At 45.5% G+C, this 25,456-nt stretch overlaps 2 protein-coding genes across 21 annotated transcripts in view; one reads left to right on the top strand and one right to left on the bottom strand.

Moving 5' to 3' along the window:
• The window catches only part of LOC110489900 (protein scribble homolog), a 101,910-nt gene extending 93,972 nt beyond the window's left edge, over window positions 1–7,938 (top strand). For 12 of the 19 annotated variants that reach the window (XM_036944158.1, XM_036944157.1, XM_036944173.1 and 9 more), the window contains 7 exons: window positions 28–210; window positions 657–803; window positions 1,451–1,590; window positions 1,828–1,865; window positions 2,320–2,394; window positions 4,419–4,473; window positions 5,816–7,938. In XM_036944158.1, the coding sequence (XP_036800053.1) occupies window positions 28–210; window positions 657–803; window positions 1,451–1,590; window positions 1,828–1,865; window positions 2,320–2,394; window positions 4,419–4,473; window positions 5,816–5,928 (751 nt within the window). In that variant the 3' untranslated portion in view covers window positions 5,929–7,938. Of the gene's footprint in view, window positions 1–27; window positions 211–656; window positions 804–1,450; window positions 1,591–1,827; window positions 1,866–2,319; window positions 2,395–4,418; window positions 4,474–4,790; window positions 4,821–5,815 lie in introns of all 19 variants that reach the window. The other 7 variants (XM_036944167.1, XM_036944172.1, XM_036944175.1 and 4 more) reach the window with 5 other exon arrangements.
• Window positions 7,939–9,554: 1,616 nt separating this feature from the next.
• On the bottom strand, window positions 9,555–22,855 carry kif9 (kinesin family member 9). Of its 2 annotated transcripts, XM_021562872.2 has the most exons (21): window positions 22,711–22,855; window positions 22,484–22,592; window positions 22,000–22,165; window positions 21,671–21,777; window positions 21,252–21,482; window positions 20,656–20,739; window positions 20,403–20,495; window positions 20,085–20,232; window positions 19,654–19,718; window positions 19,465–19,542; window positions 19,053–19,121; window positions 18,776–18,880; window positions 18,096–18,151; window positions 17,783–17,873; window positions 17,447–17,583; window positions 17,164–17,313; window positions 16,850–17,058; window positions 10,853–11,032; window positions 10,336–10,451; window positions 10,067–10,171; window positions 9,555–9,735 (listed from the first exon to the last, which is right to left on the bottom strand). In XM_021562872.2, exons 2-21 carry the CDS (start codon window positions 22,583–22,585, stop codon window positions 9,637–9,639), a joined length of 2,391 nt encoding a protein of 796 aa, XP_021418547.2. In that variant the 5' UTR covers window positions 22,586–22,592; window positions 22,711–22,855; the 3' UTR covers window positions 9,555–9,636. The 2 variants fall into 2 exon arrangements, with proteins under 2 accessions (XP_021418547.2, XP_021418546.2); XM_021562871.2 differs by having other exon boundaries at window positions 16,850–17,313.
• Between the last annotated feature and the right edge of the window lie 2,601 nt (window positions 22,856–25,456).

The following is a 25,456-nucleotide window of genomic DNA, read 5'->3' as shown; positions in this document are numbered from 1 at the left end:
CATTGTGTGTTCCACCCCCTCCTCCAGTCTGATCCCAGTGTACCCTGGAGAGTCGGGGGCTCCCATCCGGACGGCCAAGGCAGAGCGGAGGCAACAGGAGCGGCTGAGGATGCAGAGTCCAGAGCTGGCCCCGGCCGGAGACAAGGACCTGTCCCCCGCCGAGAAACGGGCTCTGGAGGCCGAGAAGAGAGCCATGTGGAGGGCAGCAAGGTACACACACACACACACACATGCTTACACAATCACACACCCACAAAAGGACATTTTGAATATGTGTGAACAAAAAAGGACATAAATCAATATATTCTAAGTACTGAGCCAAGTAGATAACAGCAGGGGCCAATATTCCTATTTTCCTTCCCAAGCTCTTTTTCTGTGTTTCTACTGTCTTTGCTTTTGTCAGATATTTCTTCTCATCTTTTCCTCATGGAATTGTCAGAGATTCTATCTACTTCTGATCTCCTCCCTCTCACTGTTTTCATCTCTGCTAGACTGGTCTCATTGGTTTTCCCCTGACACACTCTCTCCTATTCGTTTCAATGTTTTATCTCCCATATCTGCTTTTTTTCTTCTCTCTGTGTCCCCTATCCGCCCGTCCCTCTGTGCGTATTCCTGTCCTCCTCCCCCTCTCCCCCCCCTCCTCGTTGTGGGAGCAGGCCCTATGGCCTAGAGGAGGATGTTAGGCAGTATGAGCAGGACCTGGCTAAGAGGCTCTACCAGTCGCGAGTGAGGGCGTCTCAGGGCACCGTGCCGCCCCCTCAGCCCCAAAACGCTGCCGCTTCCTCCGCTGCCTCCCAGCTCAGGTCTGCTCACCTCACCCACTGGCCCAGGTCCACACACCCATGGGGGTTGTGCTGCTGTGGGGTGCCATGGTTTGGGGGGGGGGGGTTGAGTTTTAGGGGTCCAAGCAAGTGTACTCAATACGACTGTGCCTCTATCTGTGCTTTTCACCGACTGCTTTTGACGTCACCGCTTCTGCACGTCCTGGCTGGCTGCGTCCATTCGCTCAGTCGCTAGCTTTGTCTCTTTGTTACGTTCTACGTCTCTCTCGCTCTCTCTCTCCCTCGCTCGTCTCTTGGTTTTACTCCATCTTTTGTCGTACTAACAGTGTGGCTGCAGCAGTCTGTGAGCTGGGGGCCTGTCTAGGTAGTCCTTCTCCTGGATGCTGTCTGCCATGCTAGTCTTGATACTGTAGTCTTATTAACGAGCATTTCTGTGTTGAGTGAGCCACAGCAGGCCAGGACAAGGAGCACCCAACAGCTGGTGTTGTCTGATTGTCCTCGCCACTCCATTAGAGCACCGTGCCTTAGTATCCTCTCGCTCGCTCTCCCTCACTCATCTCTCTTTTCTCTTTCACTTCTCTCTACCCTCTTCTCATTCATTCTCTCACTTTCTCTCCCTCTCTCCTGTCCATCTCTCTATCTGATGGTGTCCTCTCTCTCTCCAACAGGATGAAGTCTCTGGAGCAGGATGCTCTGAAGGCTCAGATGGTCATCGCTAAGTCTCGGGAGGGAAAGAAGCGTGGCACACTAGACCAGCTGGCCGAGTCACCCTCGCCCGCCCCCACGCCATCCCCCACCCCTCTGGAAGGTACGTCAGTGGCTGTCTCATGTATTGTCACACAGCTCAGCCCCTACATTTATTCACTCTCACTCAATGTCTGTATCTCAAATGGCACCCTGCTTTTGACAAGAGTCTTATGGTGCACTATATAGGGAATAGGGTGCCGTTTGGGACACACTCTCACTCAATACCGCGGCGCCTCAATCATCGACTGGATTCAGACTAATAGTGTCCTAACCCACCTCGTTTTTCTGTCTTGTACAGATTTCAGTCCCAGAGGAGTGACGTCACCAGGCAGACTGGTAAGGATGGAGTCTTCTCCTGCTTTTTGTGTTCGTAGAGATGTCTCTAATGACCTATTTCAATCTAGGGTCTTGTTGCTTGGACAGCCAGAGCTCATTTTAACTGAGAATAACAGTAACTTTTGCCTTATCTTTTTAAGTAGCTGTTCCGGTGAGAGGTGTTCCACCATCAAGTGTGTTTATTTGTAGACAGAAAAGTTATTGTTAATGGGCTTTAAGGCGCAGGGACATTTTTCTCCACCATTCTACACAATCATCACTACAGCCAATCAAATGCCAGGATCATCACCACAGCCAATCACATCCCTCTCCCTCCATAAGCCACACTGGACTGTAGTATGAGTCATCCATCCACCACCTGCTGCCTCCTCTCTCTCCTTCACTTTCCCTGTCCCTCCTTCACTCTCTCCCTCTTTCCTGACCTCTTCCTCATTCCTTTCTGCTGTCCTTCTAGTCCCTGTCGGAAAAGAAGTTTGACTACCGACAGTTTGCTGCCATTCCTTCTTCCAAACCCGTATACGACATCCAGGTATTGCCTGCATGCTGAGCTCCCAGGCCCCAGCCCTCCCTTTGGCTTTCCCTGCTGCCTCTGCCCCAGTCCCCCTTTTCTCCCCTCTAGTCCTCCAGTAATCAGACCTTATACAGCGGCCGCCATTTTGGCTCTCCACCTGATTAGATTTTTTCCCCTGCTCCATTTGAGGTATATGGCTTGCTAGTTGTTACCTCTGATTTAGTTGATGAATAGATCCTGGGAAAAAAACATGCTAATACACTAACACACCAGTAAGCTACTGACCACGTAATTAAATCAGGCCCTGGGTTTCCTATCAGGATGACCTCTCACCTCCACTTAAAGCTTTCCCTCATCCCTGTTCACCCACTCACCATCCAACACTCACCAACCAATCCCTTTATGTTTATTTTCAACCCAACTAACCAACCAGCTTTCACCCAGCAACATCAACACTCACCAACCAGTGATTTTAGCCCCACTACACAGCCAGCAATTAGAAACTGCCCAGATACTGCATCTCTCCCTCCTTCTCAGCCACTCTCGCTCTCCCTCTCTCTGTCCATGGCTGAGGCTGAGCTCTGTCTGTCCTGGTTCCTAATTCCGTCTCCCAGTACCAGGCAGACCTAACGACACAGCATCCTCCATTTGGTATCTTCCGTCATGCTCTTGACTCCTGGTGCATACAATTTTCCAATCTATCGCTTAACCTAACCAGCATATTGGCGATGGGAACATCCTGGGCTAAACAGAATGTCTCCCTAAGCTTGGATCTCAGCCTGCATGGGGAGGAGTCAACAGGGGAAACAGGGGGTTCCATTGGGGCCAGGGAGACTTGTTTCTCAGTTGTTGTGGTGGGTTCTGGTCCAGTATTTTGTAGTTGTCTGTACTGCTATCAGTCTTTATTTCCTGAGTTGGGGGGGTGGGGGGTTTATGGCTTCTTCTGTAATATTATTTTGTATGGTATCTGTGGATTCAATGTTTTTTCAGTCAGTCTTCCACACTGAAAGGCCACCAAATATTCCTCCACTGCTCCCGTTGTAACTTGGCCTTAGGGTTCTATATTTAACATGCTGTTCTTAACTAACGAAGACCAAATTAAATGTGTCACCCGCTTCGTAAACAACAGGTGTAGACTAACAGTGAAATGCTGACTTACGGGTCCTTTTCCAACAATGCAGAGATGAGAGAAAAAAATATTAAATAGAAATAATGACACGAGGGATAACTAGTAAAAAATAACATGGCTATATACTCGAATAGTTCCACCATTTAATCATTTGATGTTCTTGAAGCCAGCTTTCCTAGACTTCATGACCGAAATCCAGTAGAACTAAAGAAGCCAATAGTCTGCACTGATTTGCTGCCCACTAACTCAGGGGGACACTGGAATGTGCAGAACTTCTCTAGAATACGGTTACTGAGCTGCTATTTGGTGGGCTTTAACAATGTGTGTTGACCTCGGGTGTACGTGTGCACCCTGTATGGTTGCGTTCTGATTCTCCACCCTTGTCTCAGAGTGCACCTTCACATTCCCTATGATGGAATTAAAGGTTTAAATCAGGGAGTGTGGAAGTGCTGAAGTGTTGAGACTCGGGGTGCATGTATGAGTGTTGAATTCACACCAAGATGGGCTACTGTGTGTGCTTAGTCCAGATACCTGTGTAGTGGGCTGTGACTTTCTCTGCTGCATCGGTGACTGTGGTTCTGCTCAGTGTCTTGTAATGGTTCCTTGCCTGTGAACAGCTGCTCTCTGTGCTGTACCTGGGTGATGGAACAACCCCCGGAACTGATGGACTAACACAACTGTACCTTTTTAACTTCCTGATTCCTAACATCAGCCTGACCAGGCTGCGGTGGCTGTGGGCAGGTGGAACCTACCTACCTTCTACCCCCACTTGCTGCCAAAGTGACTGCCTGGGTCAAGACCCACCCACTGCCAGTCCCCTAACTCAACTTGGTGAAGGTGTTCCTGGGATAAAAGGTGGCCACATTCCCTGGTCTTCATCCACTCACAATCTCTCTGTGTCCTTCTCTTGCAGTCCCCTGACACGGTCGACGACTTTCAGTTCATTGACGACGGCTCCAGTAACCCTGGTGAGTGTCAGTTGGTCAGGGTCTACAAAACCTCTTGACAACCACAGCATGTGAGGTCCAGCATCTCTGTTGGTAAATAGGGTACTTTAATTAGGATTAAGCCCAAGGGTGGCAAAATTCTGTTAGCTTTCCCTAAATGGCCAGGTTTACCAAAAATCCTGGTTGGAGGATTCCAAGATGTCCTGCTTATTCCCTCCTGATTCCTGAAATAGTCCAACCGGGACCTGGCAATTTTGGGGAAATGACCAGAATTTTACAGCTCTAGCCCATATAATGTACAATATGTTGTCCTGATCACTTTTATCCCTTTGATTCAGGTGACTTCCAGGGATAAGCAACTCCTATTGGTAGGATTCACACACTGCGTGTTTCTGTGTGTGTGAGAGCACTTTGGCCTGAGTGTGTGAACTGCTGTGCGTTAATGTGTCGTGTAGTAGGACCATTTGCTCTCTTGCGCTCTCGCTCGTGTGTGGAAGGGAATGGTTTTGTCCTGATATTGCTGTAGCCTTTGTAACAGTGTCGGTTGTTGTGGAGGCTACAACCACATCAGGGCATGGGATGTTTTCCAACGTTGGGGGGGGGGGGGGGGGGGGGGTTTGCTTTACCATTGATGGCTTCTCCAGCTTGCCAATTCCTCAGGTATCAACCAGCTACTGTAGCAAGTCCTTCAAACATGCTACAGTACTGTACATATTGTTTGGTGTGTTAAACTCTCAATACTGCTGATCCAGATCCTGCATGAACTCAAATTTACTAAACCAAAGACTTAAAGGTGAAGTCGAGGATTTTGCAGCTTCACTTTAGATGGTTCCTCACCTTGAAAGTAGTCTATGGGCCAAGATAAACTAATCGATGGTTCTGTGTTCTTTAAAAAGCCCACTACAAACTTAAGCAGACTTTAGCCACTGCTAGCTACTTTCAGGGTGAGGAACCGTCTAACATTAAGTTGGTAAAATACTACACTTCCCCTTCAAGACATTGAGCGTCCAATTATTTTGAATACATTTTCCTTCATTCAACTTTTTTGCTATTTCTACTTCCAAATGGGACAGTTTGGTTTGCAGCTGCTGGTGTTGTTGGGATAAGGTTACTGCGTCTGTTCAGAACCAAGCCTCTCCTTTCCCCCACTCAGCCCCCTGCCTATTAGGAACTGTATCGCTGGTGTTGCCGGGCAGACTAGCCACGCTTTCTCTCCCTCTCCTCTCTCTCAAAGCAGAGCTTGCTCTTACTGGCCATAGCTCTGGCATTGGTGGAAACTGTTGTCTGTATGATTCACTGAAAGGTGAACCTAGATTTAGTCTCCAGTGTGTTATGTTGATATTGGTTTCTCTGTGCCCGCCAGTGCCCGCTGAGGTCCCCACTGCCACCTCAACGCTGGAGGAGATGGCCCTCTACAGAAACAAACGCAAGCTGAGGCAGGGCCGCCGCAGCCTGGAGACCGCCGTGCCCACATAACAACTCACACACCTACCGCAGGAGACTCGGGTGTGACACACACAGGTGGCACTGAGTCACTATACACTACACACACTCACAAGTTTGGGAGATGCGTCCCATGTAACCACTGCAGAGACTATGATGCTGATAATCAACAAACACACATACCATGTCATGTCCTGCGTGCCAGTCTTGCCTTGACAGTCTGAGGATGAGTTGGCATCAACACAAGGCCCAACGTTCCCGATACCAGGGAGGAGGAGGGCCTGTGAGGCTAGCATTTCGTTTCAACGTTTTCCTTTTCATTTGGGTTATTTTTCTTCAGTTTGCGTTTTAGAAGCTGAATTATATTAACAGGCGACTTATGTTTTTATTTTTGCGCCTCTGATTTTTTGCCGTTTTAAAAGAAAAATGTTTTCTGGAAGAGCAATGGAGAAAAAAAAATGAAATGTGTAGCTGTAATACTAACTTTTCAGATGCTATTTTGGAGGTTTTCAGTGAATAGATTGTGAAATGTCAGGGTTTTTAGCGGGCTTTGGGGAGGGGGAGTGTATATATTGTAGGAGGTGGGAACATACTGCTACCTTCACTGCCACGTGTGCAATGCATTTTAAACACTACGTACATATCTCGATTGCACTGCCGCACTGCTTAGAAAACATTTGAATCTTTTTAAATAATTTATTTTTCTTGCGTTTTATTACTCTAATCTGAAGCCTCCCCTGTAATACATTGTTGTTAATCCCTGTACAACCAAACAATGGCGCGGTGCATAGCATTTTATTTATCCTAATGACATCAAAGCATAATGATCTTATGAGGCAACTGCCTTTTTTAATCATCCTCAACCCGCTTCTTTTTTTGGGGGGGGCCAATGAATACATTTGTTTTCACTTTGTTGCTGCACCGGCCTAAACCAGGTTCTGACTGATGAAACGTCCCTAATGTAGCATGGTACATGTACGGGCTGTCACATACTCTTGTAGGGAAACTGATCTCAGTACAGTTTGTGATATCAGTGGTGATATCAGTGGACCAGCTCTAGCTGTCCTAGACCAGGTTTATGAGTCTGTCAGAATCCCATTCTAGAGAATGTAACGACACTGGAGAGACCAGCAGACATGCATATATTGACAGAAATCTGAGCCTCTAGTCCTAATTCAAAATGCCTGTCAATTTGTGATCATAAACTCAGTATCAGCTTCATCTCCATTGACATTATATACGGTACTTTCCCAGCCCTTTTTGGGGACATAATTTGTCAATGTGAATCTCACTCATATCTTTCAAATTTGGCAGGTGAAGGTAGCAGGTGTTTGCTTATTTTTGTATCTGTCTTTGGTTAATTTAAATCTGACGCCACTGAAAATCCTTTATCATTGTGTGAATAATGTACAAAATACTAAAAGGAAAGCAAAACTTAACGGTCGGAACTGAGCCAGTCTACGAAGCCACGACCAAGCAAGTGTCTGGACTGGGGAGCTCTCACTCTTGCTCTCTCGCCTTTGCTCTTTTTTTCTCTCACTCTCGCTCTCTCTGCATGTATATTGGCTTTACTGTGAGAACCTGTAGGGGCAGAAAACATTTTGTTAATCCCTCTCAATCTCATTCGACCATCATTCTCAATCTCTTTTCTCTGCTTTACCTGCTGCTGTCAGTGGATGTTATCTGATTGCAGCATTGTTGGAGAAGCGCGTTTTAATCATAGCTTTCTGTGTTGCTCTCCCTGACTGAAATTCAGTTAGGTTGATAACATTTGCAAATGGCTGATTTTCTTAGTAGGTAAAACTTTCCAGACAATGGGATTCACTACATTTAAGGCAGAACTGTTTGATCTTTTTTTGGTTATCTCTTCTTGAATTCTCTTGGGGCTGTTGTTTTTTCCAAATGGGTCGGAGGAGAAGGGCAGTAGTGCTGGGGTCAAGGGTTAGAGCTCATCCAAGACTGTAACTAGTGAATTTGTACAACCAAAGAAGTCTATTTTGTCGTTCAGGAACAATAAAATTTACTTTTCATTTAACAAGCTGATTCATTGCATTGTGTCTTTGTATTCTAGAATCTATATTCATCTATTTGTAATCTGTCCAAATTGATGAGGAATCCGACACAACCTGCAGTGAACCTATTTCTCACGCAGTCAAGGAGCTCGTTTAAATCCATTGCGATTGACATTTAAAGGCAATGTTACCTGAGTTCGCATTCACGGTAAACGCTACAAATGGTCGGCTCAATTGGAAATGACCTTTTCAGTCTGTGGTGCCTGGCTTTAACACATTTTTGCATTACGTTTTTGGTATTTGTCGATTTAATATTAGTGTTTTCCAAAAGTTTACATACGTAAACTTGATAAATGCATATTTTGTTTTCATACTACCTTCACTTGTTTTTTTAATCACTTAAATTGACGGACATCAATAATTGCAAATCTCACTACATTGAATCACGCATAATTGAGAACGTCAACCTTTATGCAGTAACTTATGGCTTTATGTAAAGGCAATTTCCTATTGGGCTGACATCTGCAGCGTTTACCGTGAAGGAACTCTGCTAACATGGGAACATTTACCTTAAATTCAATCACGTTGAATCTCCGCCAATTCGTGATTGCATAGAGCCCTTACTTTGAAGAGATTGTCATTTAGGTATAAATAGTGTTTGGTAGTCTAAATTCAGTGTAGCCTACTTGTCTTTAACTGCCATTTCCTGAAAGTCCCTCTTCCCACACACCAACTTATTTTTCTCAGCTTCAGAAGCATCTTCATTCATCAAATTTGGTGTGGTTATCCTTATATATTCTCCAGATACAAAGGGAATTGTCCACATTTTATTCTAGATAAGACCCCCCCCCCCAAAAAAAAAGCTTTCATGCACTCACTGCTCTGTCCTGGAGCATCTTAACAAAAATATACTTAGGCTGACTTCAGTGTGCAAGATAAGCAAATATTAACATAGTTCATAGGAAAAGCCTATTAGGGTGTAGTGCCTAGCCTTGAATGTCAACCGCGCTACAATGCAAATCACCTGTGGAAAGGGTTTAATCAAATATATCCATCATACGTCTCTCTGCCTTAACGACGTGAGTCGTCGTCCACAGCGCATACATTTGTTTTGTTGTTGACCGAATTCGACACTCGTTAAAGAACTCCTTGCTTGGTAGGTGAAACAAAAGACGCCACCTGCTGGAGGGAGAGATTTTCTGCAGAGCCTCTTTGTTTGAATCAAGCCCAAGGTTTCCTTATTTGATCTTGTTCTGAGGGCATCACAAATATAATTGGTTGAATGTTCAGAATCCAGGTGTGGTTGCCTTCTAATTAGCTAAATTAGTGGGTGGAGCCAAAACTGGAAAAAAATCCCTTAATTTGCAGGTGTTAAACTTGGGTTATGATGCTGCATGTTGCTAGTTTGATTACCCAATTTTTTGGGGGGGTTTCCTAACAACTGTTTTCAAGTTGAATAAACTAGCTTCATAAGCTAGAAAGCAACAGGTGAGCCTAAACAGGAGAAGGCTGGCAGGTCCCCTAATGGCACAGGGTGTAATATGAGGGTAGCCATGCAGCAATACCTTGGTTTGAATCCTGGTGTGTATTTTTTAAATTACTGCCATAGAAGTAATCAATCACTTGTAGATCAAATAAAAAACAATGTTAGGTCGCCAGTGTGTCTTTATTCAGGACAAATCCGAGGCAATAATTATTGGTGAAATGGATAGAATCAAGCAGTTCTCCTTCAGATGACAGAGAGAATGGCAGGCAGTTTGGTTCTCCCAGAGCCCCTTGGTGTAGTCTTCTGGACTGGCGTCTGAGACATGGCCTTGCTGTAGTTCCTCTGCACAGATAGGAGAGACCAGAAGGCAAACAGAACACATACATTTACTCTCTGGATGCTTCCCAAATGGTACCATAGTTCCTTTATAGTGCACCACTTTTGACCACTGCCTGTAGGCCTCAGAGCAAAAGGAGTGCAGGCAATATGGGTGCCATTTGGGATGAAGTCTCTGTTTGTGGGTGGGGTAATTAACAGGCTTCTAGTGTGTGAGTGACAACTGCAATAGTAGTATTGTATAGCCATACTGCTGTATTGGTCTGTGTGTGAACAAGTGACAATGTTACTCATTCATTACCCACAATGAGAGTGTGTTTGTTTGCACGAGACTGACCCTCTGTACAGTCCTGTACTGAGCATTGTAGAAGGAGATGGCACTGGGACTGTCTGCTAGCAGCTCATAGCGCAGACGCTCAAAGTGCTCCTGTTCATCCTCCTCCTAAGGACAAAACACCATAAGATATTAAGATCGACATTGGAACCATGCAATATAAATGACTTGTCTCCTGTTAAAACCACATGTCCCAAATGTCCCAAATGGCACCCTATTCCCTATATAGTGCAATACTTTTGACCAGACCCCTATGGGCTGGTCAGACTCACCAGTGCCAATGCCTTGTACACAGGCACCAGTCCAGGCCTGATGGGTCCTCCAGATCTCAGCATGGCTTGCACCTCCTCAGGAAGCAGGAAGGACTCATTATACCAGCTCTCAAACTCTGACACACACAAGGGACAGGCTGTCAATGTGGGACCATCACCCTATGGCTTTCTGAGAGGTACAGCCAGTCCCAGATCACTGCCTACCTCTTCCCTTTGGCCCCTTTTTTCCTCCTGCAGATCTGTAAGGTGGAAGCAATATATGGTGGAAACTCCACCACTGCACTGCTTAAACCTATCCAGCCCCTACAGATCTGCAAACATCTAGGGGTCAGGGGGCCAAGGTGGAGGGGTAGGGAGCATTTTGGGACTGGCTTGTAGAGTCCTCCTGGTTCATGCTAACTTTATCTCGGTCTATTCAGAATCAGTCATGGAACAACTGTCTTCTCCCATGATACGTCATGACAGTTGGTGTGAAGAATGGTAGTAGTGGGTGTGATGCCAGAGTTTGAATGCTCACCGGTCAGTAGGCGCGTCCTGCACTGGTCCACTAGGTGCTGGCAGTAGCTGACCTCTGCCTTGGTGCCGCGCAGCTCCTCATACTGCTGTCGGTACTGAGTCTTCAACTCCCTCAGACGCAGGGTCAGAGACAGCTCTGCCTCATCCAGCACTGGGACCCCCTCCGCACTTACAAACTGACCTACGGGAAGACACGCACACAAGATACAAATGTTGCTACAGCAATCAAATGAATGGACCTTTTGTCTGATTGGCATGCGTTTCTACTTTAATGTGAATGTAAAATAGCCTACATTTTCTTGCCCTCTTTGTTTTAATTATAGGCTCATGTTGTACCGGCTTACTTTTCACCTTGTTTGTATTTGAGTATTTCCAAAAGTACATGCCTGTACTTTCCAAGTGTATTTCCAAATACATTCTAACATTCAAGCACTTGTGTTTAAAAACATTTTTGTACACACACACACACACACACACACACACACACACACACACACACACACACACACACACACACACACACACACACACACACACACACACACACACACACACACACACACACGTGTGTGTGTATAAATATAAACTCGGCAAAAAAAGAAACATCCTCTCACTGTCAACTGCGTTTATTTTCAGCAAACTTAACGTGTAAATATTTGTATGAACATAACAAGATTCAACAACTGAGACAAACTGAACAACTTCCACAGACATGTGACTAACAAACATTTAATAATGCGTCCCTGAACAAAGGAGGGTCAAAATCAAAAGTAACAGTCAGTATCTGGTGTGGCCACCAGCTGCAGTACTGCAGTGCACCAGATTTGCCAGTTCTTGCTGTGAGATGTTACCCCACTCTTCCACCAAGGCACCTGCAAGTTCCCGGACATTTCTGTGGGGGAAAGGCCCTAGCCCTCACTCTCCGATCCAACAGGTCCCAGACCCAGGCTCTTCGCTGGCCATGGCAGAACACTGACAGTCCTGTCTTGCAGGAAATCACGCACAGAACAAGCAGTATGGCTGGTGGCATTGTCATGCAAGGATGAGCCTGCAGGAAGGGTACCACATGAGGATGTCTTCCCTGTAACGCACAGTGTTTGGAAATTGCTCCCGAGGATGAACCAGACTTGTGGAGGTCCACAATTTTTTTCTGAGGTCTTGGCTGATTTCTTTTGATTTTCCAATGATGTCAAGCAAAGAGGCACTGCGTTTGCAGGTAGGTCTTGAAATACATCCACAGGTACACCTCCAATTGACTCAAATGATGTCATTTAGCCTATCAGAAGCTTCTAAAGCCTGACATAATTTTCTGGAATTTTCCAAGCTGTTTAAAGGCACAGTCAACTTAGTGTATGTAAACTTCTGACCCACTGGAATTGTGATATAATGAGTTAGTTATAAGTGAAATAATCTGTAAACAATTGTTGGAAAAATTACTTGTGTCATGCACAAAGTAGATGTCCTAAACTTTGTTTAGTGGTTGAACAATGAGTTTTAATGACTCCAACCTAAGTGTACGTAAACTTCCGACTTCAACTGTATAGTACCAGCCAAAAAACATCCATCTCTGCAGCACTCCATCAATCAGGCCTTTATGGTAGAGTGGCCAGACACCACTCCTCAGTAAAAGGCACATGACTGCCCACTTGGAGGTTACCTAAAGGACTCTCAGACCATGAGAAACAAGATTCTCTCGTCTGTTGAAACCAAGATTGAACTCTTTGGCCTTAATGCTAAGCGTCACGTCTGGAGGAAACCTGGAACCATCCCTACGGTGAAGCATAGTGGTGACGTTTTTCAGCGGCAGGGACTGGGAGACTAGTCAGGATCGAGGGAAAGATAAACGGAGCAAAGTGCGAGAGATCCTTGATGAAAACCTGCTCCAGAGTGCTCAGGACCTCAGACTGGGGCGAAGGTTCAGCTTCCAACAGGACAATGACCCTAAGCACACAGCAAAGGCAACACAGGAGTGGCTTCAGGACAAGTCTCTGAATGTCCTTGAGTGGCCCAACCAGAGCCTGGACTTGAACCTTATCGAACACCTCTGGAGAGACCTGAAAATAGCTGTGCAGCAACGCTCCCCATCCAACCTGACAGAGCTTGAGAGGATCTGCAGACAAGAATGGGAGAAACTCCCCAAATACAGGTGTGCCAAGCTTGTAGCGTCATACCCAAGAAGACTCGAGGCTGTAATCGCTGCCAAAGGTGCTTCAACATAGTACTGAGTAAACGGTCTGAATACTTATGTACTGTTTTCTCATTATGGGGTAGGGTGTGTAGATTGATGAGGGGAAAAACTATTTAATCAATTTTAGAATAATGCTGTAACGTAAAAAAAATATGGGAAAAGTCAAGGTGTCTGAATATTTTCCGAAGGCACTGTGTACACACGGGCCTGTAGGTGACCCAGGCTTCACAGGTAGAAAGTAGTGTGCTAATGCAGATGGCTTGATACATGGCGACTTTGGTGTGGAGGTGGAGATCCCTGTTTTGGAAGGCAGCTGAGGCTAGCTTGATCCAGTTTTGAATTTCGTAGTCGATGCTGCAGTCCTCCGAGAGGATGTTGCCCAGGTATTTGAATGGCGGGACTATTGCCAGTGATGTGTGTTCCATGGTGAAGACATGGTGGGTAGATGGCTGGATCTCCATTGGCCGACCACCTCTGTCTTGGTGGTGTTGAGACAGTCCCATCCTTCTTGACTCTGACAGCCGTTACAAGGACGGACTCGAGGTCTTCCGGAGTGTGGGCCACGAGCAAAGTCATCAGCATACCGCAGCTCAAGACCCTGCTCCATCGAAACCTTGGTGGTTGCTTGGAGCCTTCTGATGTTGAATGGGTTTCTATCCAGCCTGAAGTCCACCGCAACCCCACTGCTGTCTTCAAGCTCCTTGTGGACAAGCTGGGTGACACATAGGAGGAAGATGTTAAAGAGTACAGGTGCCAGCGCGCACCCCTGCCTCACACCAATGCGTACTCCAAAGGGCACTGACTCCTACCCTTCTATGGCCACCCGAGTCATCATCCCATCATGGAACTGGCAAAGGATGTTGACAAATTTGGGTAGAATCCCCCATAATAGTTCCCTGCTCAGTGTCAAGCCTTGGAGTGGTCAACAAAGGTTAGGAAAGGCCTTCTCCTGGAGTTGCTGTGCAGTGAATATCATGTTGACCGTGCTCCTGTTCTTTCTGAAGCCGCATTGTGACTCTGGAAGCAGTTCTTCTGTGATGTTATTCACCAGCCTATGTTGCATCACCTTGGCCAGGACCTTTTCAGCAACAGCAATTTTTATTTATTTTTATTTTACCTTTATTTAACTAGGCAAGTCAGTTAAGAACAAATTCTTATTTTCAATGATGGCCGAGGAACAGTGGGTTAACTGCCTTGTTCAGGGGCAGAACGACAAGAAGGGATATCCCCCGGCTGTTGCCAACAGATGGACTTGTCACCCTTGTTCTTATGGATGGTTACAATAATTGCATCCCGTCACTGTTGGGGGATGATCTCCCGGTCCCAAACCTCAGTGTTGTACTGGTGGAGAGTTCTGGTGCAGAAGTAACCTCCCTTCTTAAGTAGCCGGGATGCTGTCAGCGCCAAAAGTCTTGTTGCTCTTGAGGGAACAGATAGCTGATAACACCTCTTGGAAGGTTGACGAATGGTTGAGGTCTTGAATAGGTGAACGGACAGGCAGTTCTTCCAGGATGGAGTTGTCTGCTGGAGAGCGCTGGTTGTGTAGTGCTTCAAAGTGGTCAGCCCTCCTCAACAGAATCTGGTTTTGGTCCTTCAAGAGAGATTGTCGGCTGATTTCAGGGGGGTGATTGAGCAACTTCTAGGGCCTTAGATTTAGCTGTGTTGTAGAAATTGTGCATGTCGTTTTTGTTGGCATCAATTTGGATTTCCTGTGCCTTATTCGTCCACCATTCGTTCTGCAAAGCAAGCAAGGTTGTTTGTACTTCCTTGCGTGATGCTCACCATTGCTGGCGGAGGGTAGCAGATGTGGGGCTGTTGAGAGTAGCCCTGTGCGCTTTGTGGTTGTGTCCGAGTTCTCATCGAACCAGTCCTGATGTTTCCTACCTCTGTAGCCAATGGAGTGGTCCGCTGCCTGATAGAGCACTGAGCTGATAGATACCCACTTCTGGTCAATGGGGTCCTCTGAGCTCAGAAGAGGCTCAATCTCTCTCAGCGAGAGAGGGATGGAACCCATCCCTTACTGCAGCTTAAGCCGGGTACAGTGCAGACGCTTCTTACTGGACTTCTGCAGGAGTTGGTGAGGGTATACTCACCTGCAGTTTAGCCAGTATCATACGGTGATCTGTCCAGCATTCTGCGCCCCTCATCGCACAAGTCAGCAAAACGTCATTGGTGTCAGAACATCTCACTATGACGAAGTCGATCAGGTGCCAGTGTTTGGAGTGTGGATGCATCAATTATGTTTTGTATTTGTTCTTCTGCTGGAACAAGGTGTTAGTGATGATGAGATCATGCTTGGCACAGAGTTAGCAGTCTCATGCCATTTTCATTGACCTGGCCAACACCATGCCTACCCAGCACTCCGCTCCATATCCTGTTGTTCTGTCCCATTCCCACCCTAGCGTTGAAGGCACCCAGCAAAACGTTCTGGTCATTCCTGGGGATGTGGTGAAGTGCCTCAACTAGTGACTGGTAGAAGCAGTCCTTTGCCTCATTTTCAGATGGTAACGATGTGTATGCACTGAGAAGAGTGGCATAGTGAATCTTGCCTAGAGGGATACGGAGAGACATGAGTCTTTCACTTATGCCGACAGGTGTTTCGGTGAAGGTGTTTCGGTGAAGAGGCTGTTCTTAATTGCCAGTCCCACACCGTGCTGATGTTGTTCACCCAGAGGATAACCTTTCCAGAAGGTGTAGCCTTCTACCTCCTCTTTCAGGGACCCTTCATCCAGGAACCTGGTCTCACTCAGGGCAGCAATGTCAATGTTGTAGCGCCTTAATTCTACGGCAATCAAGAGCTGTTCTCCGATGGGGTCTATCGTTATCGTTGTCAGTATCCAAAAAGAGTTCTGATGTGCCATGTTGCCAGTTTCAGGGGAATTATTTTCTTGTGCATTTTTCGACCGCTGAGTGGAACTCCCGATAGGTGCGGTAGTCAATCCAGGAAGGAGTGAGTGGGCAATTTTTAGGCCACCTTTTCTAGGCCTCTCCCCAGCTGGGGTGAGCAGTGTGGCTCCTAAATAGGCTGCTCAGTCACACAGGGCTCTGCTGAGAGCAGCTGCCACTCAAGTCCCAGCTGCTGGCGATCATAATAGCTCTGTCCCGCTGACATGAAGGGGTCTGATTAAAGGCTCTCTGTGCATTCACTCCTGCCCCCATCACCAGACACCCCAATGCCACCAGGCTTTAGTAATTGAAGTATCCTAGATAGTATTTGAACCGACAGTACCAGTCAAAAGTTTGGACCCACCTACTCATTCAAGGGTTTTTCTTTATTTTTACTATTTTCTACATTGTAGAATAATAGTGAAGACATGAAAACTCCCGAGTTTCGCGGCAGTCTAAGGCACTGCATCTCAGTGCTAGAGGAGTCACTACAGACAGTTTGAATCCAGGCTGTATCACAACCGGCCATGATTGGGAGTCCCACAGGGCGGCGCACAATTGGCCCAGCGTCGTCTGGGTTTGGCCGGTGTAGGCCATCACTGTAAATAAGAATCTGTTCTTATTTTATTTGACCTTCATGGTGGACTGTAATTTCTCTTTTCTTATTTGAGCTGCCATCAATGCAAAGGGTGGACTTGGAAAAATCTCCAATATAAAATATATTTTAATTTATCACACTTTTTTGGTTACCACATGATTCCATAAGTGTTATTTCATAGTTTTGATGTCTTCACTATTATTCTACAATGTGGAAAATAATAAAAATTAAGAAAAACCCTTGAATGAGTAGGTGTGTCCTAAACTTTTGACTGGTACTGTAGGTCTGACACACAACCACACACACACAGTTTTGAGCTCCCATACCCTGGCTCTGTCTCTTGTCTCTCCACTGGTGGAGGGCGGTGCTTGTGCTGTCAATCTCCCTCTTGGCCGTGTTCACGCACTCCGTCAGCTCCCGGAGGCGGGCGCGGCGCTCCAGCAGCACCACCTTGTTCTCCTTCAGGATGCGGTTGATCTCGCTGCCCCGCTCTGCCTTGAAGTCCTCAAAGGCCTCTGCCTTAGGGGGAGGGGAGCTGGAGGGGAGAAACACTAGATCAGACATGTTGTCCCTGTGCATAGAATAACACATGTAATATACAGGACATATGTTGTATAAAGGGACATAGGTGTGTGTATACTCAGTCCTAAGGGGTTCCTGTGGTCCTTGAGGCTCCTGGCTCTGGGTGTCATGCTCACGACCCTCACGGTCTCTCTGGACCGGGTTCACAGATTCCACTTGCTTTCCTGGACCAGGACTCCTTCCTTCCACAGCCTCCTTTCTCCCCTGGCTGGACAGTCACAGTTGGGGGGGTTACATTAAAAGATGGTATTGACATTGACTTTCAATGAGAAGGGAAGGAAATGACAGTGATGTTACTCAGGCAGCATGAATGGACCATACTCAGGAGTCAGGACACTGACCTTGCTAGCTCTTTGGTCTTAATGGCTTTGGTCCTGCCTGGAGACAGGAGCCGAATGTGCCTATCTGATGGAACTGCCAGCCCCACCCCAAACCCATGGCCCTCCACCACTCCCACCGTGCCTTGGGAACCCTGTGACTATGACACAACAGCATTCGTTTAAAAACTGTACGAACAACTTTTGAGCCTTTTGGCTAAGTCAACGTTACGGAAAATGAGAACTGGTTTGCAATTGACCCTCCTGTTAATAGAAACAAATTCACCACTGGCATATTCAAGAGGTTTGAAGCAGCACCATCTTGATGGCCACTGGTCCAAGCATCAGGCAGAGACTGACCTTGGCTGCAGTGGAGCCAGCTGTACTCTGGGCTTTCTCCACCAAGGTGTAGTTCTGACACAGCTGGGCCTTCACCTTCTGCTCCTGCTGCCTGTTCAACACACAACACATATGCCAAACTGAACTCAACACCAATAACATAAACTGATCCTATCCTTGGTTGCCTGGTGAGCGATACTCACGCAGCAGGTAGAACTTTTCCTGTAGGCAAAGATCTAGTATTAGCTTAAATCTCCCCAATCCTGACCTTAACCATGAGTGTGAAATGTGTCAAATTGTCCTTAGATCAGCATCTAGGGACTCAGTTACTCACTGCACGGCCTGCTTGAACTGGGCAAACACTTCCTGGATCTGTCTGATGCTCACAATCTGTGGAGAGAAGTCAGACATGGGGGAGATAAAACAGTATGAAAATCAGCCATGCTAGAAGAAGTTAGCTCCATGACACTGACCCCTCGACACTCCCTCCACCACTGCCTTCCTGAACTGCCCCAGTGCCCTATCAACAGTAGAAGACCATCGCCTAAGTCTAGACATGCCACTGCCAGAACCCTACATTTGTTTTGTTTATGTTTTTAAAGCGTCAGATTCTCTTTGAAATGAAAAGCGCTGTATAAAATAAATATATTAATATGTAGAAATAATGGTTTATTTGAAGGATACAGTTTTAGTCATAACCAGAGGGATACCATTTTAGTTATTACACTGTGCCTTATAACCATGTGTGGCGTGATAATCTCCGCCATGTGACCTACGTGACTCACTTGTTGTGTGTATGTACTGGCACACACACACACACACACACACACACACACACACACATAAAAACATGAACATGTAGTATGTTAATTGTAAAGTATTTTGTCTGCAATGTATTTTTCGTAATGTGTCGGACCCCAGTAAGACTAGCTGTCGCTAATGGGGATCCTAATAAATCATATAAAAAATCCATCTCTCTACTGGGAGAGAATGTTTGTCTCAGGGTGTTCTCACATTGATCTCGTCCAGGCTGCCTTCCAGATACCTCCGCACCTGACTCTGGATCTCTGCAACCTGGGTCTCTGACAGCGTGTCGTAGGACATGCCCATGCGGTTCGCCTGCGCACCAGCACACAATCACATATCCTGGTCTTATTCTCTAATATAACCATAGCCTGGGTCTAAGACCTGTTTGTGTTGTCTCGCCAAACAAATCTGGGACTCAGGCTAAACCAAGCAATACTTAATACTTCAACATTGAACTCTTCTCTTCTTCCTTGAGGTTACTCACCAGTGTGTTGTGAATGCTGAGCTCCTGTTTCAGCAGCTGGATCTCCTTCTCCAGCTTCCTGACCTGGAGCTACACAAAACAACACACACATCCAATCAGATACCATTCAACCCTGGCTAATCACTGCACATGTCTTGCCCCCATAACAATACAGTTATCAATTCAATACCAGTACTTCAGTTTCTACAATGCTGTTCATCTGTAGGCAGTGTTATCGTCAATGTATAACCTTAACAAAAAACAATCCTACATGATTCCTTCAAGGTACAAATGACCTTCGAAACAGGTTTTTTCAAAAGGAATCTAATCAATGGACAAACAACAATCAATATGATATAGAGTTATAGTAATTCATCCACTTTCATAATCCAAATGTGTTCTGGTGTGTGAAGTTGAGGTATAATAATCTCACCACAGGGTCGGTGTGTTCGTTGACAACAGGGTCCATCTGCACACACTTCATCCTGCTGGCGAAGCGCAGTGTGGACAGCTATGGTAGAGACAGAGCAGGTCACACATCACAGGTCTCCACTTTACTCTAGGAAACGACACTAAACTAGGACTACAGGAAGAAGCAGTTCTCACACGGCTCCATACTTACTGTCTCTTCTATCTGAGAAGCCTCTCCATAGATGTTGGCCACCAGCACTGTGTTGCAGTTCCCACCTATAGAGAGGAGAGCAGATTATATGACTACCACTCCCAGACAGCCCTAGAAATTGCTCTTGCTAAGAAGCTGTCTGTTTCTTTTGGACCATTTTGATTGAAAACAAATCACAGTAAGGTACTTAATTGTTACCCAGAAATTATATGATATTAAGATACAAACAGCTGCACTGGGACTTTAAATCACTTGGACTACAAATTGATAACTTGACCATTGCTCTCGTCTCTGTACTGATTTGGCTTTGGTGGATGTAGTACCAATGTCCTCAGCCAACACTCAAAAACTATTGAACCCTTTGACAGAGACAGTATTTCCTTCTGGTACTGATCTCCTAACCCCCCCCAGTCTCTGTGGGTTTGGCTCACCTAATGAGTCCTTGAGGGCGTGGGTGAGTTTGGTCTGTCTGAAGGGGACGTGGTCCCTGCGTCGGTCTGCCAGGGCCAGGATGGCCTGCTCCAGGAACGACAGGGACTTGTTGATGTACATGGCCTCCTTCAGCACCTGGCCCTCAGACTGGTCACAGAGAGGAGAACACAGTTTGACATGGGGGTTAGCGCTAAGAACTGGCAGGAACTGGGGTCTTTAGTCATGAAAACTTTAAATCCGCTCATTGCAATAAATACATAAAGTGACAAAATAACACTATCAGAAAAAGTCAGGTATGATGCCACTTTGATACTCACTCCGGTTTTGCCCAGCCTTTCTGACCCGGCTAAGTCCACCAGATTCAGTTTGGAAGTGACATACTTTGCATCGGACAGAGTACGGGAGCGAGACTGTAAAACACAAATTGATAACATGAATTGACACATTACAGAACTATAGAATGGCTGCCACACTGTACACACTGCAATATACAAGACAACATTATACAATACATTAATAAGGCTGGAGGAAATGAAGTGAAGCAGTGAGTTGTGTCTAAGCCATCCTTACCTCAATGTGGACAGTGAGAATGCAGTGAGATCTGGAGGAGTTCTTGTTCAGAGCATGAGCTCCGATGATGCGATTCATCTCTCCCTGAATGTAGAGCAAAGAAGACCCTTCGTCACACAAATATCCATCACCTGTCCAGATGTACAACACTTCATATATATATATATATATATATATATTTTTTTACCCAGTTTTCTCCCCAATTTTGTTGTATCCAATTGGTAGTTACAGTCTTGTCTCATCGCTACAACTCCCGTACGGACTCGGGAGAGGCGAAGGTCGAGAGCCGTGCGTCGTCTGAAACACAACCCAACCAAGCCGCACTGTTTCAATGCCCACTTAACCCAGAAGCCAGCCTCACCAATGTGTCGGAGGAAACATTGTGCACCTGGCGACCGTGTCAGCATGCACTGCGCCTGGCCCGCCACATGAGTCGCTAGTGCGCTATGGGACAAGGACATCCCTGCCCCATGGGTCTCCCAGTCATGGCCGGCTGCGAAAACCCAGAATCTCTAGTGGCACAGCTAGCACTGCGATGCTGTGCCTTAGACCATTGCGCCACTCGGGAGGCTTACATACAGGTATTTAGCACTCACCTCAAAGAGCAGGTTAAGGGCCGCCTCCTCGCTGTGGACGGGGTGCAGGGACAGCCCCCTGACTGATACCCCTCCCCCTGCCTCCTCCACCACCGCCATGCCCCCTGGCCCTACCCCTGGGCAACCCCGTACAGACGCCAGCAGATCCACAAGAGTCTCATTGTAGATCTCCAGGAAGGACAAGTGGACACTGAAGGCATGGTCCGAACGCTGCTCCACCTCATGAAACACCTGATCAGAGAGACCAGGGTGAGAAGAACAGAAAATGTGTGGGGACTGAAAAGCCATTCACTTTGGTCTATTAGACTTGGGCAGGGAAAACAACTGGTAGCCAATGTAATCCAGGGTTGAATGACTTCAAGTGCGCCACGTGGCGTAAATTGTCAGTAAGTATCGGGTGACAAGTTGTCCTGGTCTACCTCCTGTAGGGCCCGTGGAATGATCCCTCTCTGTTTGTAATTCTCTGTGGCTCCAGTCATGGTGTACGTCTTTCCTGCCCCCGTCTGCCCAAAACACATCACAGTGCCTAAGAGTAAAACAAGCAAGATTTGGGGTGTGGGGGGGGTTCACCTCAGTTTTTCTAGCTGCATGGCAGAACCAAATACCTAGCCTGTGTACCCACCTGACTGTTTCTGCATTCAACATTCGCTACATTCTTGCATTGCCATTGGCTTTGAGCAGAATCAGACTGGTATACAATCAAATTATGACCATGGTAGTGTAAAACATGGGGACAGAGTTAGCCTACCGTTGTACCCCTCCAGGGCTCCCAGCACCACCCCTCGCCCAACGCGGCCATATACCTCCTCCTGGGACACATCATGCAGCACCCCGTCCAGCCGGAACGACCAGGAGCTCAGCTGGTTGTTCACCACTCCCTTCCTGGAGTCCTTCCTCTGGTGGACACTCACTGTCTGAGAGATCATCACACAGATAGCCATGTTGAAGCAATTATAAGAATCTGCTCATCAACTCCTTCAACAAACTAACCTGTTTAGGGTTAATAATGTGGTTTGAGATCAATTTAATGTGTCTCATTTATGCATATTAAGGCTGTGTTATTTTAAATGAATGACAAAATCTGTAATTTCAACAACCTATAACCTTGCAACATTGTTTAGTAATATTCGTTAAATTACTCATCACTCTCAAATTCAGAGTTAAAAATGTCACGTTTACATAATGCAAATGAGATTGGAGGGGAAACTGCAACATTACACTGTAAAACATACCTGTCCGTCTGGTAGGTATTCAATGAGCTCTTGAGCAAAATTAGCAGTCGGGCGGCTTCGAATTAACACCCTCACTTCACTGCCGGGGTGGGCAATCATCATGGCACTTCTAGAACGACAACAGGTCCGAAGCAAAAGTCATGGTCGTGTTGTGGGCCACTTAGCTAAGTTAGCTAGCTACTGTTAGATACCAACTTAAGAACTTAGGCAAAAACACATCTACTTACCCGTATTTGTTGATAATTTGTAAACATCAAACGTGTTTTTCTAGCTAGTAAATAAATCAGCTGTTTAGTGGCTTGTGTAGAAGAAATCAAAATGTTCCCATATGTTGACATCGATTGTCATGGAAACAGTGGGCGTGTATGTGGGATCCTGCATGGGAGACACAGAAATGGAATGAGTAGAAAAGTCCGGGCCTGGACGTTAAAATATTAAAGGCATCAATTCAAGTTTTACAAATCTAGATTTCATTCCAAGGATGTTTTTTTTCTTCAATTCCAATTCAGACAGTCGAAATTCCAATTCCTTTCCAAAAAGTATGGTTTTTCCAATTAAATTCTAATTCCATTCCAAAGTTGGTTATTTTTCAATTCCAATTCAATTCCAAGTAAATGCTCCACTTCATCCTTACATTCCAGAATTGAATTGGAATTTCAAATTAAATTGGAGTTGACCCCAACCCTGGAATCCTGTCTATTTCTGCCAATGCATGTACAGTGGCAATAAAAAGCATGTGAAACATTTGGAATTACCTGGGTTTCTGCATAAATTGTACATCAAATTTGATCTGATCTTCATCTAAGTCACAACAAAAGACAAACTCAATGTGCTTAAACTAATGACACACAAAGTATTGTATTTGTTCTTGTCTATATTGAATACGACATTCCATAGTGTAGGTTGGAAAAAGTATGCGAACCCCTAGGCTAATGACTTCTCCAAAAGCAAATTAGAGTCAGGAGTCAACTAACCTGGAGTCAAATCAAAGAGACGAGATTGGAGAATTCGATTAGAGCTGCCCTGCCCCATAAAAAAACACTCACAAAATTAGAGTTTATTATTCACAAGAAGTATTGCCTGATTGTGAACCGTGCCTCGAACAAAAGAGATATCAGAAGACCTAAGATTAAGAATTGTTGCCTTTCATAAAGCTGGGAAAGGGTTACAAAAGTATCTCTAAAAGTCAGTCCACGGTAAGACAAATTGTCTATAAATTGAGAAATTTCAGCACTGTTGCTATTCTCTCTAGGAGTGGCCTTGGAAGGACTGCAAGAACACAGCGCAGAATGCTCAATAAAGTTAACCCTGCGTACTTCCACAATCAAGGGGAGGGAAACTGAGACCTGGGCCATGACCAAATGATTGTACTCACGGTATTTAATATATTCATATTTGTTGCTTACTGCATACTATTTAGTCTGTTCTAACTAGTATAATGTATCGTTAGTACATTTAGTAAGCAGTAGGCTGGAAAGATTTTTGACACAGCCCTGATTACCTGTATAGCTCCAATCCACAATGGCACGATCTAGTGGGAAAGACTGACAATTGTGAAAGTGTGCAGTGCAGGTACTGCCTTTGGATTCATATTCATGAATGTTTACACAGTGCGATTGTATCTAATATAAACGTGTGTGTTATATACATCATGTATTATTATTCATCGGGCGACATTTTCGTGGTGCAAAAGAGCACAGACCAGTGAAAAAATACCGTAAACCTCAATCTGGCAGTGTGATTTAATTAGGACATGTTTTTCTACAATGTGTGTTATAAGGAGGTGTATATTTAATCATTACTCCCTTTACTAAACTCTAGTTAGTCCGCGATATGATGTAGCTGCACAAAGTAAACCGCGTAGTGGGTTAATTTCTGCAACAACCAAGATTGTTGGTGCGCAAGGCTACATTTCTCCACTGTTTTAGTCCGGTGGCTACCACGTTTTAAGAGTTACTCGAACCCGTGTGCAGATACTGTGTGAGAGTGAAGTCTTGGATCTTGCTCATTGTAATATCTGCGGTGCAGCTTGTGCTGCCTTTAAATAATATTGTTGAAGAAAGGTTTCTGATTAAATCTTGCTGCCATATTTGAGGTTTGCTGTGCTATTTTGCACTACGGAAATGTTTCCCATCATATATAATACCCCTACATCTTTATTTACTGGCGTTGAAAAGTATTATTGTAAACTCAATAAAACTATATTGAATATATACGGTGGGGTCTGGAATTGACACATTTTAATAAAGATTAGCAAAAATGACTATGTCAAATAAATAATTCACATACTTAAGAGTTATTTTCTGCTCATGCATTCTCATTTTGACGCCAAACCCACCACTTGCGTCGGTGGCTTTTAAGAGCTCTATTTTCATGTCATCTGACCAAAGCACTGGTTCCAATCCAAGTGTCAATGCCGTTTAGCAAACGGCATTTGTTGGATGACATAAAAATAGAACTCTTTGGTCACGCACAACAGTGATGGGTTTTGTGTCGAAATGAGAATGCCTGAGCAGAAAATAATCCCATACCTACTGTAAAATATGGTTCTAGACCTTTGATGTTATGGGGCTATTTTGCTTCCACTGGTCCTGGGGCCCTTGTAAAGGGCAACGGCATCATGAACTTGACCCAGTACTTGGACATTTTAGCTCAAAACTGCCAGGAGGCTGAAACTTAAAGACAATAACCCCAAACACACATCACAATCCACAAAGAAATTATGAATTGCCCATAAAATCAATATTTTGCAATGGCCATCTCAGTCTCCGGATTTAAAACCCAGTGAAAACCTGTGGTTTGAATTGAAGAGGGCAGTTCATAAGTGCAGATGAAGGATATCAAGGATATGTAAGGATTCTGTATGGTCGAAAGGTCTAAGATCCCTCCCAATGTGTTCTTCAACTCATAAACATTTAAGAAAAAGGCTCAGTGCCGTTATCCTTGCAAGGTGAGGTATTGAAAACAGGTGTC

Source organism: Oncorhynchus mykiss, chromosome 15 (assembly GCF_013265735.2).
Source record: "Oncorhynchus mykiss isolate Arlee chromosome 15, USDA_OmykA_1.1, whole genome shotgun sequence".
In the NCBI taxonomy this organism is placed as follows: Eukaryota; Metazoa; Chordata; class Actinopteri; order Salmoniformes; family Salmonidae; genus Oncorhynchus; species Oncorhynchus mykiss.
Note: the sequence above shows the minus strand (reverse complement) of the source record. Positions and strands in the feature narration are given on the sequence as shown.

Bases quoted from the DNA above. Each gene is read 5' to 3' on its own strand.
- kif9 (XM_021562871.2), bottom strand. From the start codon at position 22,585: ATGATGATTGCCCACCCCGGCAGTGAAGTGAGGGTGTTAATTCGAAGC. The intron at 18,881-19,052 runs GTGAGTAACCTC...GCTGGTGCGCAG, and splicing joins TCAGCATTCACAACACACTG to GCGAACCGCATGGGCATGTC. The intron at 10,172-10,335 runs GTGAGTCTGACC...TTTTGTCCTTAG, and splicing joins TGTACAAGGCATTGGCACTG to GAGGAGGATGAACAGGAGCA.